Raw genomic sequence first — 15,647 nt, 5'->3', positions numbered from 1 at the left:
TGGATGCTTTGATTGATGATAATTAGCGGTGATGTTGATGGCTAAAGCTTAATTTCTCCATTTAGGCTAACACGAAAGTGGCAAGTTAACATTACCTTGCGTGCACCAATGCTGTTTGTCTGCTTAGTACACAGAACACACAAGGACAAATGTTTTCTTGAGGCATTGTTGTGCACCATATTTTATAACCTCCGAGAGAGTTGAGCATTGTCATTTCCTCACATGGCACATCGCATTGTGGCAGAAGTATTAAACAGGAATTGGATTATGGGGCTGTACATTCCAAAACCACACTCGGATTATGATGCAAGCCGTAGTGGCAGACTCTGGATTAATTTTGACACTGTGATGTTCTTTAACGTGTCCCAAAATCTAAGTGCACGTGCGTTTTCTGTTTCGCCCCCGTCGAAATGCGGCTCCTGCAAGTGGTATCAAATCCACGACCTCTAGCAATGCCATAGCTGCAATGCGGCAATGCGGCAGGTATAGAAGTATTGATTTGATGGTGGACCGCTTCCGTAGCGTCGCCTGGGGCCTGCGGTGCGCTTTAATTAATGTGGCTCTGCTTCTGCATGGCCTGCGTAAGTTGCCCGCTTGACATATTTGCATGGCGCTTATTTTTCAGATTTAGCAGCAACGTACTGTACCGTACCTTGAACTTAAGCTTATCCTCTGTCCCCGCAACCGCTGTCGTACAGTAGGGGGGTTTCCTTGCCTTCTCACACGACCTCCCCCCTCTCTTACATGGGAACTGCCTCTTCTCCTCCCTCTCCTTCTTCTCCTCTACACAGTTCTATAATATCTGCGTCCACTCTGGCCTTGCGTGTTACTAGAAAGGGAAGCGCTGCAGTTCCTGCAGTGCTTCTGAGAGGTGTCATGGATAATTACAGCTGTCAAGCGGCTAACGTGGTGACTGCCAGGGAGTTCCAGAGGGCATTGTGCACATTCGACGCGGTGAAAGCGAGTTTCTCATCTATATACTTGTGCCTCTCATCTATATACACGCTCTGAACCCCCCCCTCCTCCCGATGTGATGCCGCGTGCTTGACCGCAGCAGCCACAGCAGCCCCACAGCAGCAGCAGCAGTGGGAATGTCGAAGGAAGAGGTAAAGAAACCTTCGCTTTAAAAAACTGAAACTTCATACCAGGGATTCTGGGGAAGCCAGCCACGTGACCTGTGAGGAAAGCCTGTTTTATTTTTCTCATCGGAGCTAAACAGGTATACTGTCTTGTTCACCAAAATGTTATACCGCTTTTTGAGAAGGCAAAGTGCCTTCTTCAGGCACAGGCTCCTCAGATTCATGTACTGAGGGGCCTCTTGGACAGTCTTTTCGAGGATCTCCTGACTGGATTTGTGTGCCCAGGTGTTGCCAAGGCATGTCATTCATTGCTGGAAATTGACTGTGGAGCTGAAGAGAACCAGAAAGGTGAAGAAGACATAGTCCATTGGCAGCACAACCTACTCTGTGGTTGGGACACTGAGCTGCATTGAGAGAGAGCAGTTCTTTGCTGTACGTCTGTACTTAAAGGCAGCATGCGATTACATTCACCACTAATTCCCGCTAGAAGACGTCAATCTCAAGGTGGCTGAAGTTGCTCAAGTACAAGCTCTGGAGACTGCTTCATTCAACAGCGTACATCATTTTATTATGGCATTCCCTGCTGAGTGGTGGCATTCCCCAGCAGAGTGGCGAATCAAAAGAAGCAATCGACGCACTTGAAGTCGAGTTTGCCAACTTGCAAGTATATCAGGTTCCAGCCGACATATTGAATGAGCCAAGGTGCGACGTGCAGTGGTCGTAATTAGGAAGCGTTCAAAGTGTCGACGGATCGCTCAGGCTCCACAGAATTTCAATGGTTATGCTGGGTATTCGCTCCATTCCCCACAGCTATGCTGAATGTGAGAATGTTCAGCACTGTGAGCAAAACTTGAATGGAGTTTCGGTCATCTCTGTGTGAGAAAACACTCGAAAGTCTGCTGATGGTCAAGGGGCACCAGAGTGGTACTTGCTTTGAGCAAACTTACACAGAGAAGTTTCTGAAGCAGGCAAAGTCTGCAACAACAAAATCATTGCAAAAATAAATTGTGTGCCCCAGTGAAGTTTTTGCTCTTTCCCAGACACAGATTTCACTTGCGGTTGTGAAAACATGAGTAAGCATGTCGCAAAAGGTAAATCCCTTAAAAAAAAGTGCTGCCACGCGCACTATCCCCCCCTCGCCCCCTGCCGCTGCAATAGTTTTATGAATTTGCAAATCTTCTGGTTGGCAGGTATGGAATCATGCACACACTGACAGCATTGCCTTGTGTTTCATTGTATATTAGCAAACAACAAAAATTGCATGCTTTGTGGCAAATTCACATTGCTTCAGCAGGACTTGTTCAGGCAAGTTTGGTAGCTGCGAAGGTTCAACTTCCTTATTGCACTGGTGTTTAAGTGGCAAGATAGCCGAATTGTGTTGCTCAATGCATGATTTATTTCTTTTTGGGAGTTGTGCTTGTATAGTTAAACCTCTCATCGTTATCATTAGCAGCCTCTTTTATGTCCACTGCAGGACGAAGGCCTCTCCCTGCAATCTCCAATTACCCCTGTTTTGCGCCAGCCGATTCCAACTAGCGCCCGCGAATTTCCTAATTTCATTGCTCCACCTAGTCTTCTGTCGTCCTTGATTGCGTGTCCCTTCTCTTGGTACCTATTCTGTAAGCCTAATGGTCCAATGGTTATCTAACCCGCGCATTACACGACCTGCCCAGCTCCATTTTTGTTCCCTTGATGTCAGTTAGAATATTGTCTATACCTGTTTACTCTCTGATCCAAACCGCTCTCTTTCTGTCTCTTAACATTATGCCTAGCAATCTTCGTTCCATCGCTCTTTGTGCGGTCCTTAACTTGTTCTCAAGCTTTTTTGCCAGTCTCCAAGTCTCTGCCCCATATGTCAGCGCTGGTAAAATGCACTGATTGTACACCTTCCTTTTCAATGATAATGGTAAGCTTCCAGTCAGGAGCTGACAATGTCTGCCGTATGCAATCCATCCCATTTTGATTCTTCTATGAATTTTCTTCTCATGATCAGGCTTTCCTGTGATTGATTGACCTAGGTGAACATACTTCTTCAGACTCTAGAGGTTGACTGGTGATCCTGAACTCTTGTTCCTTTGCCAGGCTATTTATCATTATCTTTGTCTTCTGCATATTAATCTTCAATCCCACTCTTACACTTTCTCTGTTAAGGTCCTCAATCATTTGTTGTAACTCGTCTCCAGTGTTGCTGAACAGTGGAGACGAGTTAATGAAAAAAAATTGGCACTCTACCTCCAAACATTGAAATTTTGTTTCTTTGAAATAACCTATATTTGGCCCCAGATATTTCAGGAATTATTTGTGCATGGGAGATGCTCCACCCCCATCCCCAAGTGTGAACATTGTTAGCATTGGCTGTGCAGCATGCACGGTCCTATATCCACATGGTTTTGACATAGTGCATTTAGGCATATCTTAATAAAGGGAAAATGAGACATCCACATAAAAGTAGCTAAGTGCTACAAAGGTTCAGTTGATTGTTGTTATTCCGTTGAATCTGCACTTCGCAGGCTGTCATGGAGCTCACAAGCTTAAGCATTGGCACTGTATTGAAATTGATTTCCTGGCACCTCATGGCTTTTCTTGTTGCACTATATGTTGAGGCCTAAATTACACTGTGTTTTACTGACATCAAGTTATAAAAATTTATATAATTCATTACATTGATGGTCAACAGATTGGCATTTAACTGTTCAATCATGGACAAGCATAATGTGAGCAAATGAAGGTTGACCAGGATGTGTCCTTCAGTTACAGTTTTGCCATTTTGAATATTGGCATGATTTTGGCTTGTAGGCTTAGGTTAGGGCTTACATGACCTTTATTGACTGAGTGCATAGTGGTGCGAAAAAAGACTGTTGAGTATTCACAGAAGAACCCACTTACAGCAACCTCATGTTTATCAATATAATTCCACAGCTACCAAATTCTTTACAAGTGGAAAAATGACGATTAAGAAGGGGTCAGGCAAGGAGACAGAATCTCTGCAATGCTATTATGCTTTGAAGAATTATTCAACCTGTTATACTGGAAAGGTAAATTACTGTATTTGCACAATTCTACTGCACCACCGATTGTAATGTGCAGTTATATTACCACCGAAATATTTAAAAAAATAACTTGGTGCCTATTCTAACGTGCACATCAAGTAATGAAACCTGAATTGACATGTACTGTGCTGAAATAACCTTATAGAACATACAAAGGCGTACAGACATATGCACACGGCTGAACCCTAGCAGCTAGTCGCTATTGGAGTCCAACAACACCACATTTTCGCTGTCTACCGTCCACAGAAAGAAAACGCACACAAACACGCCTATACATATGCACACATGCACATACCTGCCAACCCTCCCGATTCGCCCAGGAGACTTCCGATTTTTTACTTAACTTTCCGGTTATACGATAACTGTCTTATATCTCCCGTAAAGTAGTCTCTGTTCACACAATAATGGTTTTTGCAAAACCGGCACCGCGGAATCCACAGCCACATCGTATAATGTACAGTGAGGGTTACATTCTTGGCACAGTGTCGGCACACTGTCGCCTATTGACACCTCTAGTGCTACTAATGTGAAATATCGCTGAAGTGTAAGCACTTATCTTTGAATGTGGTCAACCGAGAATATGGCCCAAGTTTGTAAACAAGCTGGTGTGCACGCATAAGCTTGTCTTTTTCCTTGGCAGTCAGTATGTCAACCATTGTCATGCTCTCACTAAAGATGGATGAAAGTACAGTCGATGCATGCACCGAATCTTCATCCCCTGACAACATAACAGAAGCCAACCCTGCTGTGATAGCTGAATGATCGTATGTCTTTTCGCAACAGTCATTGTCTGAAAATTTGTCGCCACCCTCGTTGGCTCAGACATCAAGAGCGAAGTTTGCATCACTTGGAACTGCTTGTAGAGGTTTCCCGGGACAGTGCCGCTGCCTAACACACAAATTAACAAACGCTCGATGTGAGGAACTCGCACGGAAAATGTTCAATGCTGCCTTTACAACTTAGCTCTTGGCTTGGCTTGTCCTGAGGTTTTGCTGCGGTTGGCAACTACTGGATCAACTAACCTCGCTAGTTTCAGTTTCGAGAAGGCACCTGCAACAAATCAAAACTAAAATAGTCACGCACTTTCAACAACAATCAAGTGCCAAGAAAATTCCATTGTCGTAACCATGTTGCATGAAAAACACAGAGGGGACAAGCATTGGAACATATCAATTACATATTGAGAAGTACAGTTGAAGCCACTTATAGCATTATCGATTTTAACAATACTCGGATGTGATGGGAACTTTGGTAAAATTACTTACTGCAATCTTCTAATGTTGCATTATTGGCTTTAACAATTATATCTGGCTACTGGGTGTCTGCGCCAAAAAGGAAAGGAATGCAAAACCCTGGAAAAGGAAATTTTAGAAAGTGCAGCAGAAACTATCTCACGATGAATGTTGACTAATGCGATTAACAATATAGCAAAGAAGTAACACAACATATTGCCACCATAGAGATGCGCCATATACGGGACGTGTGTGCGGCGTAACTTCTCTGTCGAACTTCCCTCTGGACATTTATCGCCGCTACCACAAAGTGCACGCAATGGCGCTTGTAGGAATATGCATGCACAGCTGTTTGTCTGAATAAATATGACGCTGTTTCGATTCTGCCCAAGCACAGGATAACTCTTAAGCTTTTTTTCTTTTTTTTGCCATTGATGAGTGGCATATACATAGTGACACACATTGGCATTGAAAAGGGTCATTGAAGAGCAGCGCATATGCAATGACCATAGTCGGCATCAGCAACGTTCCCTGAAGAGCGGCAAATAATAAGTTGCATATACCAAGTAACACAAGTTGGTGGTAAATGGGTTTCATGATGAGTAGCACATACCAAGCCACCGAAAATTTTCTGGCAGTTGGTTTTAAACTTGGTTTGCTCAGCGCAGCAGCCTGAGGCTCTAACCCTATTACTATGGACTGCACAGTGACCCTGGACTGCACAGTGACCCAGTGACTCTACAATGGATCCCATCCATGTCATTAATCAGGTTATCGAGAAATCCGCAGGGTACAATAAGCCTCTCTTTATGGCTTTCATAGATTACGAAAAGGCATTTGACTCAGTAGAGATACCAGCAGTCATAGAGGCATTACATAATGAAGGAGTACAGAATGCTTACGTAAACACCTTGGAAAATATCTACAGAGGTTCTGCAGCTACTTCAATTCTACACAAGAAAAGCAGGAAGATACCTATAAAGAAAGGAGTCAGACAAGGAGACACAATCTCACCAATGCTAGTCACTGCGCGCTTGGAAGAAGTATTCAAGCTATTAAACTGGAAAGGTTTAGGAGTAAGGATTGACGGCGAATACCTCAGCAACCTTCGGTTTGCCGATGACATTGTTCTATTCAGCAACAATGCAGACGAGTTATAACAAATGATTGAAGACCTTAACAGAGAGAGTGTAAGAGTGGGGTTGAACATTAATATGCAGAAGACAAAAGATAATCATGAATAGCCGGGCGAAGGAACAAGAGTTCATGATTGCCAGTCAGCCTCTAGAGTCTGTGAAGGAGTACGTTTACCTAGGTTAATTAATCACTGGGAACCCTGATCATGAGAAGGAAATTCACAGAAGAATAAAAATGGGTTGGATCGCATACGGCAGACATTGCCAGCTCCTGACTGGAAGCTTACCGTTAACATTGAAAAGGAAGGTGTACGATCAATGCATTTTACCGGTGCTCACATATGGGGCAGAGACTGCGAGACTAACAAAGAAGCTTGAGAACAAGTTAAGGACAGCGTAGAGAGCCATGGAACGAAGAATGCTAGGCATAACTTTAAGAGACAGAAAGAGAGCGGTTTGGATCAGAGAGCAAACGGGTATAGATGATATTTTAATTGACATATAGAGGAATAAATGGAGCTGGGCAGGTTATGTAATGCACGGGTAGATAACCATTGGTAGATAACCAAGCACGGGGTTGAACCATTAGGGTTACAGAATGGGTACCAAGAGAAGGGAAACGTGGTTGAGGACGACAGAAGATTAGGTGGAGCGATGAAATTAGCAAATTCGCGGGTGCTAGTTGGAATCGGCTGGCGCAGGACAGGGGTAATTGGAGATAGCAGGGAGAGGCCTTCGTACTGCAATGGACATAAAACAGGTTGAGGATGATGATGACATCTTCCACTTTGCGCAGTACCTCATTGGGTACATCATTGCACCGAGTGATGAAAGTGCATACTTTGTTCATGTGCTCTAAAATATCAATGTTCGACACAATCTCATTGTCTGCGTTCGGTGACCTACAGTCGTCTTCCTTCGGGTCGTCATCGTCACTGGAGACGTTGCGAACGCAGTTAACAATCTCTTTGGGTTCAGGTCCACAGCCAATAGTACTGCGCTGTCGCTCTCCACATAGTCGTCAAAGGAAGAGATGGCGGGCAGCAGTTCCGCAACCTTGGTCCACAGATCTCCTGGCATCTTCTGGCACAGTCATCTTCAAGCTGCACAGGCACTTTGACAAGCCCTGCTGTTCACCAGCAGTTGCTAATGGTGGACGCCTTCAAGTTTCACCAAGCTCCTGTGAGCATTTCTGCTGCCTGACGAATATGGATTGCACTCGGCTGTTTTAGGTGGACGTTGGTAATCAACCGCTGCACAAGGCGCTTAAGAAATTCTGCTTTCACACTCTTCATAATGCCTGGGTCTAGCGGTTGTAGCAAGGACATGTTGTTTGGGGGCAGAAACTCTAAGTGAACGTGCTTCAAGCGAACATTCACAATGTAAGCAGAGCAGTTGTCGACAGCCATTAGAATTCTTCGGTCATCCCTCCTCATTTGGTTGTCAAGTTTGATGAGCTACTCAGAAAAGAGTTAGCACGGTAGTCGTACGGTAACGACATGATGGTTTTCATGCAGTGAGGCTTCGCATACTTGCCGATGACGAGCGGTTTAATTTTCTTTATGCCTGTTGCATTGCAGCAGGGCAGGACTGTCCTGTGAAGATGCGACTTCTTGCCTGTTTTGCACTGCTCTCCTTTGAAGTGCATCGTCCGATCGGGCAGGAGCTGATAAAAACATGCGGTCTCATCCACGTTCAAAATATCATCTTCAGAGTACGATTCAGCCACCTTTAGAAATAGATCATTGCTCCAGGAATTAGTGCCTTCTCTGTCAGCAGCGTTTTCCACGCCTGAGACTACCTGCCAAGTTATTCCGTTCCTTTGGCGGAAACGAAAAAGCCAACCCGCACTGGTGTCCTACCCAGTTATTTCAAGTGTATGGGCAAATTCGCAGGCTTTCTCTTGAAGCATTGGGCTATGACACGGGACCATTTTGCAGTCTGGCGTTTTTGAACGACGTAAGAACAGCTAGGTCCACATTTTGGAAGTTTCCCAGTCGCAGCCGTTTCCTCATAGGAGCGAGTTGCGATTCCTGGTCAAGCTTGACAATTTTGTCTCGGTCTTGCAAAATGGTCGTGACGGTTGATGGAGCAATGCCACGCTGTCTGCCCACGTCGATTTTCTTTTTCCCTGCGTCAATTTCCTGCAACACGTCCAATTTGTCCTGCAGCGAAAACTGCTTTCGCTTCTTCTTGGTGCCATCGCTAGCTACATTCACCGTTGGATCTCGCACGAACATCGCCAAGCCTTTGTCGTGAAGTTCTTTGTGAAGTTTGTAGTGAAACAGTTGGCATGATAGCTACAGCAATCGCGGTTTTTGTTTCGGACGAGAGTTGTGGCGCTGCTACTTCTGGCCGAATTTGTAATACTGATGTTCCTCGGTTATGAAGGGAAAAGTAAACTATGTGCATTGTTCTAAAAGATGCGCTGTATTGAAATTTGTGGTTCTGAAATATTTTTACATTTAAAATATAGGCAATCTGGCGGGGATCTTCAAAATATTCGTAAATTTGAGAAATTCGTTAATGTAGGGTTCGTAGTAACGAGGTTTGACTGTAGCTGGTTAGCCCTGGCATAGCGGGTGCACAGTCGTTTGGTCTTGCAAGTTTTAGGCTGTGAGTATTGTGACTCTTGCATTGTGTTGTATCTTGGGTTAATAAGCATGTGTTTGCTGGGGATCTGTTGGCGACTACTTATTTACTTAAAAAATCTATCTGCTAGGGTAGGCAGTAAATCGCCAAAAGATTGGCGTCATCCTTTTCCACAAATTACTGTTGTGGCAAATATCTTGTTGCCTAAAGAAATATAGTGCTTGCTAAAGATATGTAAAGAATCTCAAGTGTGATGAAATTAAAAACAAATAAGACTGCGAACTGCTTCGAACTGAAATCAACAGCATCACAGGGAAAATTAAAGCTTCTGTTATGGTCACTCTGCAAGCAAAGCCTCCATTGAAGTTGTCTGTGGCGCCACCGCTTGGATGTGACGCTAGCAGCGTCAGAGGAGTGGTTGAGTAAGCCCACTGCCCCCTTCTAGTACACTGTAGTGGAGCTTGCAAGCAGTGCACGAAGTCGCCTTTTTCTCAAGCACTTTTTTCAACAGAAGCCTTCTCTTCACTCTTAGGTTGCCATACTACGTCATACAGGAGATTACGATATGCAGCTGCTATTGGCCAATAACCGACATCAGTGTGTTTGTTCCTACTGTTACTGTGTATATTTGTTGATGCAGATTAATAAACAAGCTGAAATCAGCTCAAATTTGCATTTCGAAATTCGATAGGAATTGCATATTTCCGGGAGTACGACTATCATATGCTAATGCTCGGCCATGCCCACCCATGTAGGTATGAAACTTTAGCCATACTGCTTATCAGTGCTGTAGTTCATTCAGTTCAGTTTTATTTCCTTAAAGACCCCTTTGCGAGGGGTATTACATAAGGTAATGCAACAGAAACACAGTCATCAGGCCTAGCCAATTTCTATTAGTTTTGAACACTCAACTAGCCTCGTACCACATGAAACTTAAGGTCAGACCAGACATACTTTTGCCAGTCTGTGCTCATTCCTGGCCGTTCCTGGCTAGATGCCATGGCAGACTTCATTTCATATTGAGCTGTTGATGGCTCTTCAAGATGCACAATTTGGAGGTGGCTGCTATCTGTTGGTCAAGCTGATGTGGTACAAAGCTGGTCCAAGCCACATAGCACGGCCAGACAGGATCATATGGGTGTGTGAGTGTCCACTCCAGCCCTGTTGTGCACATAGTTATGTAGCTGCGTCTAGAGCATAGCATAGATACCGCGGCTTGCTAGGGACAACAGCGTTCTCTGATTGGTATCTGTGGGCGATATGACTCGAGGCCTGAGGGCCAACATCTGATGAACAGGTCATCTGCTTCCAGAGTTGGACACCCTGGAGGTATGTCGCCGTAATCATCGAAGCTAATTACGTTTGGAATCCTTTCAAAGCAAGTCTGCAGTGCGACATCCACTGTATAGCCGATGTGTGTGCTGCCAATGTACCTGCATGAGCGAACATGAAGCTGAAGTTTGTTCGAACGTTAGAAATTGTGTGATTGCTGTAAAGATAAGTGCGAAAGGAAATGTACTACTCATGTCACTCGGTGCGTGAATAGCCGCGCATATCTAGCACAATATCTAGCACAATGTTGCAGAACAAAGGGATGAGACACAGTAAACTTAATTATAAGCTGAGGGATAGCCTCAGAGTTTGGTGCATCATAGGCACCAAAGTCTGAAGTAGTGATTTGTATGTAAACATCCAAAATCAAATTTGAACTCTGCGCCATCGGTAACATTCAGTAGGCTGAGTGTTGTGGGCATCACACCGCACCACCGTAGTTTTCACTTTGCAAGGCATTAAAGAAGGACCAGGAGCGCGCTGTAAAGCGAATCACAGGCGTTCTTTGATTGCTAATAACTCTGCTTCTGCTGTCATTGAAGTACTTTTTGCAAAAAAGTATTTCTCATATAGTCGGTTTTAACATCAAATGCATTTCTCAATTTCGATAAAATGGGGTTCACGACCGCTTTACGAAATGAAAACTTAAAACTTGAAAAGAACTCATGGACCATGCAACGAGCAATGGAATGAGAACTGATAGGTATAATGTTAAAAGACTGGAAGACGGTGGTGGGGATTAGAGACCAAACAGGGGTCTCCTGTAGTCTAGTTGCAGGGGTGGGAATCCAGCGCCAATTGCGCTATTTTGATACTCATGCAAATTGCTGCGGCAAATTGGGCCAAAAGTGGAAAAATGAATGAAAATGTGCAGCACTGCCAAAACAGCTTTGGGAGCTTTCGCTCCGGCAGGTGTCAGCGAAAGATCTTCAGTGCGGTACAGGGTGTTATGTGGTTGGGTTCGGAGGTTTTGTAAATGTAGCTTTCGTATTCTGTCTTCTACTGGGCATCAGCAGCTGCACCTAATTGGGCCCCCTGAATAAAAGTAGAGGTAGCGCCATTCTTTTATCTTGCCGCCCAAGCCGACGAGTGACGGCAAACGAGGAGTTCGTGGGTTTATTCGTGCCTCCCTGTTGGATGAGGTGACTCATGTGGTTGTGCTGGTGCTGCTTCTGCAGAAACGAGCATGGAAGCATCTGTGTGCTGCTGGCTGTGCCTTTTGTTTTTGTTGTTGTTTTGTTTTTACTCATGCCAGCACCATAACAGTTGCTGTTGATCGCGACGCACAGCCCCATGATCATAGTAGTTGGGGTGATCGTGAGTCCTGATATTGCTATGATTGCAGTGCTGTACAGTGCAATTACCATGATTAAAGAGAGCAAGCAGGGTGTGAGTAATAAAGGAAGGCATGTGTGGTTAGGGGACGCTGAGAAGAAGGGGCCAGGAGAGGAGGAATGTCGCTGCCTTTAACTTATTCAGAGAGTGCTTATACCGAATCACTCATTGTAAACTCCAAATGTCATGGAGCTTCTTGCGAGTCTAGTGAGTGGCAAAACATAATCAGTCACGTGCGGAATTTTGGTTTGAGGTAGTTGATGCTGGTACAGTACCTAGAAATGTCTTCGAATAAACCGCTGTGGTGCTCATTAGTCCGAACTTCTTCACATCTTGTAAAATGCCTCCGGTCACTTGACCAGCATTTAGAAGAAGAAGAATAGTGTGAAGAAATGCCTTTAGACTGCTTTTAAACTCTTCTTTAATGCTGCAGAATGCTCTTTTTTGTCACTGTTGCCCCTACTCAATCATATTAATGCTCTAAATTAAAATGTGCATGCTCCAGACTGTTCCAAAATCTGAATTTGTTGGCTCCATGCTGCTCTGGAATGGAGTTTTGCCTGCTCCAAAAATTTCTACAAGGTCTTTACCCCTGTAGTGGGGATCAAGAGGAAGAAATGGAGTTGTGCAGGTTGTGTAATGCATAAGCAGGTAATCTATTACAGATCGGGTGCTGAGAGAAAAAGAGTTGCGGACAGCAGAGAACTATGCAGTGGGGACAAATTATGAAATCTGCAGGCCTAAGATGGTGCAGGTGATGATGGTAGGTAAATGGAGATTGCTGGGAGATGCTTTTGCCCTGCAGTGAACGTAAAATAGACTAATGATGGGATTGTGTAACAATTCATTTGTCATAATAACCAAGTTTTTGTAATTCTAGAAATTGGAGAATGTAGCCTTATTTAAATTAGTTTAGATATAAAAACACCCTGTAAGAGGTATTCCGATTTATACTTTCCTGTTCTTTCATTTATCCACTATACTATTAAGACTACAACACAAATAAGATGTGTAAGCAGTGACTCACTGACTGGGCATGAAATCACACTGTTATCAGAGTGACATTGTGCTGGTGTCTTCCACAGTGTTGCTTGTTTGCTGCAGTTGCTAATTTTGTAGTTGCAGGGATTGGGCCACCTGGATTTCCCAACCTTGGCTTGCCACCGCCGCCATTTGGCCCACCACTTGGCTTGCCACCATTTGTGGCCCCCGTCCCAGCTCCTGCAGCATTGCCCAGCTTGCAGGCAGTTGTACCGACACCTGCTGTGCCAGCAGCAGCAGTGGATCCGGAGCTACGAGAACGAGCCAGCCAGTGGACAGAACATAAGACAGCTGATGGAAAGAGCTACTACCACAATACACGCACGCAGCAGTCCACATGGGACCGGCCAGAGGCCCTTGTTGAGCTAGACAGTGAGTTGCACATTTCCGGGGTCCAACTTGATTTGAAGCATATTCTTGTGTTTGCAGTTTCAGTAGTTGCAAGAGCAACAAATAAAACATATTATGTTTACATACGTAAAGCCTGCACCCCCACTTTGGAGCATGATAATTTAGAAACATTTAGCATTTGTGTGCATGGCTTCTGAGATCGACCATAGATCCAGTGCCCTATCGGCGGTGCTGCAGCTTGATTAGCGGCATTGTGCTTTTGGGCGCTTGAGGAGGGCACCGCTGAAAATTGCATGTGTGGATGTTGAATGCGTTGCATGCTGTTTTGTTTGAGGCTATCATCCAGAGCTGCAGAATAACTGGAACCTTGGAACAGTCCAGATGGCAGGGAGAATATGAGCGTTGGGAGGGTGCTGATGAGCCAAGCTCGTGAAACACTGCCAGTGGAAGCCACAAGGGCAAGCTATTAAAAATGTTCATAGTCAGCTGGCAGTGGTTGCGTTATTCTGCATAGCATCGGAACACAGCCTCAAAGCCTCTAAGAAATCTGAAACAAAAAGTGTGATGTTACACAGGTAAATAAGGCAACTTCACAGCTCTCGGCACGCTCAGTCTCGGCACGCTCAGGCTGATATGCAGCCGTAGTGAGGAGACCTTTGCTAAAAGGTGGTATGCTGCAGTATTTTGCACTTCCAGCCAACTAAACTTCATTGCTCACATATCTGGAGTCCACTCAAGTCTCGCTGATACTGAAATGTACATGTATAAATATATCACAAGCTTTCAAAGAAAACAAATGTTGGTGATTAGAATTGGGCACCATTTGGAAAGAGCTATGACACTCTATTTTGCTTTAGATGGATGTTACACATGAATTAAATGGTTCTGTTCGAAATGAAAATTTGCAGCTAGGTGCAGAAATATGCCGGGAAAAAAAATGAAGGTACTGAAAATATGATTTTCTGACCAAAGTGGTCTCAAATCATAACTGCCAATGCCAGCTTTATGGTAATTTATTTTTTGTGTTGAAGTGGAAGTTCACATATAATAAACTACTAATACAGCAACCACTTTTCACTGAACTAATCGGGCCCATTATAAGCAGGTTCGACTGTATTAGTATGCAGTCATAGCTGCATAATCACAGTTAAACCATACTATAACATAGTTGCTAGAATCAGCACTTTACTTCGTTACACTGAAATTTTTGTTGTACAATCGACTTTCATTAATTCGACCCTGACTTGACTGTTAAAATTGGTCGAACTACAAAAAAAAAAAAAAAAAAAAAAGTAAAGACAGAAAGGACACCAAAACACTGCTAATTCATTTGGCAATACAGGATCATCATCATCATCAGCAGCAGCCTGGTTACGCCCACTGCAGGGCAAAGGCCTCTCCCATACTTCTCCAACAACCCCGGTCATGTACTGCAGTCGACTCCCGTTAATACGAAGTTCACGGGCACCGCAAAAAAATTCGAATTAAACGAACTTCCAATTAAGCACAAAACACAAAAAACAGCACTTTATTTGTGGCGAAATCGAGTATTTTCTCTAAGAAAAATAGTCGGTCATCTTGCTTTGCTTCTTCTTGCCGAATCGCGCTACTGAAAGCAAGTTCTGCAGGCTGTAGATGTGGCGGAACGCTTCTTCCGCGTTACCTTTAGCGGCAAAGAAGTGCTCCGCAAGAGCAAGGCCCGCAGCTACATCGGCAGCTTTAGGTTGCGGCTCACCTTCAACGTCATCGTCGCTTTCCTGGGTCGCTTCCTGGGGCCGAATAATCTCTACAATTTCGCTATCCGTCAGCGCACCGCACGTTTCGACCGCCTTGTCTACGGCGACGTAATCTTCAAAATTGACGTCCCCGAGAGCATCACCAAAATCAGTGCCGTCAAGCTCGCTTGTTGACGCTTCCTCTGCTGAAATTTCAGAGGCATCCTCCGAAGAAGCTGCCACAAAACCGCAAGCCCTGAAGCAGTTTGCGATTGTTTCTTGCTTCACACGATCCCATGCTCGCGCCAACATACTCGCCTCGTACTTTGTGGAGCTATCCATACACAAAATCATGCGCTCGAGGAGGTGCCACCTGTACAGGACTTTAACATTCTTGATGATGCCTTGGTCCATTGGCTGCAAAAGAGTCGCTGTGTTTGCAGGCAAAAATGCGAGGCGTATTGCACTCAAGGCTGGCACATTCACGTGAGCACTGCAGTGATCGACAAGGAACAACACCTTGCGGTTCGAAGCAGCAAACTTGCAGTCCAATTTGCTTATCCAGCTCTTGAAGATTTCGGCCGTCATCCACGCTTTTTTGTTCGCCTCATAGTCCACAGGCAGCATCTTCACGCCTTTAAAACATCTCGGCTTCGCGGCTTTCCCGATCACAAGTAACCGACATCGTTCCGTGCCATTCATTTTTGCCGCGATCAGCACCGACACTCTCTCCTTGCTGCATTTGCCCCCAGCACAGTCGTCGTCCTTGAATGTCAGGGTCTTC

The 15,647-nt window shown here is 44.7% G+C and overlaps 1 protein-coding gene across 3 annotated transcripts in view; it reads left to right on the top strand.

Moving 5' to 3' along the window:
- Positions 1–15,647, top strand: part of LOC142566372 (transcription elongation regulator 1) — a 332,559-nt gene that overhangs the window by 130,281 nt on the left and 186,631 nt on the right. For 2 of the 3 annotated variants that reach the window (XM_075677318.1, XM_075677320.1), the window contains exon 7: positions 12,876–13,169. In XM_075677318.1, the coding sequence (XP_075533433.1) occupies positions 12,876–13,169 (294 nt within the window). The remainder of the gene's footprint in view (positions 1–12,875; positions 13,170–15,647) is intronic. The other variant, XM_075677319.1, reaches the window with a different exon arrangement.

This window comes from Dermacentor variabilis, unplaced genomic scaffold (genome assembly GCF_050947875.1).
Source record: "Dermacentor variabilis isolate Ectoservices unplaced genomic scaffold, ASM5094787v1 scaffold_12, whole genome shotgun sequence".
Taxonomy (NCBI): domain Eukaryota; kingdom Metazoa; phylum Arthropoda; class Arachnida; order Ixodida; family Ixodidae; genus Dermacentor; species Dermacentor variabilis.
The sequence above is the reverse complement of the archived record's forward strand: the minus strand, read 5'-3'. Positions and strand labels throughout refer to the sequence as shown.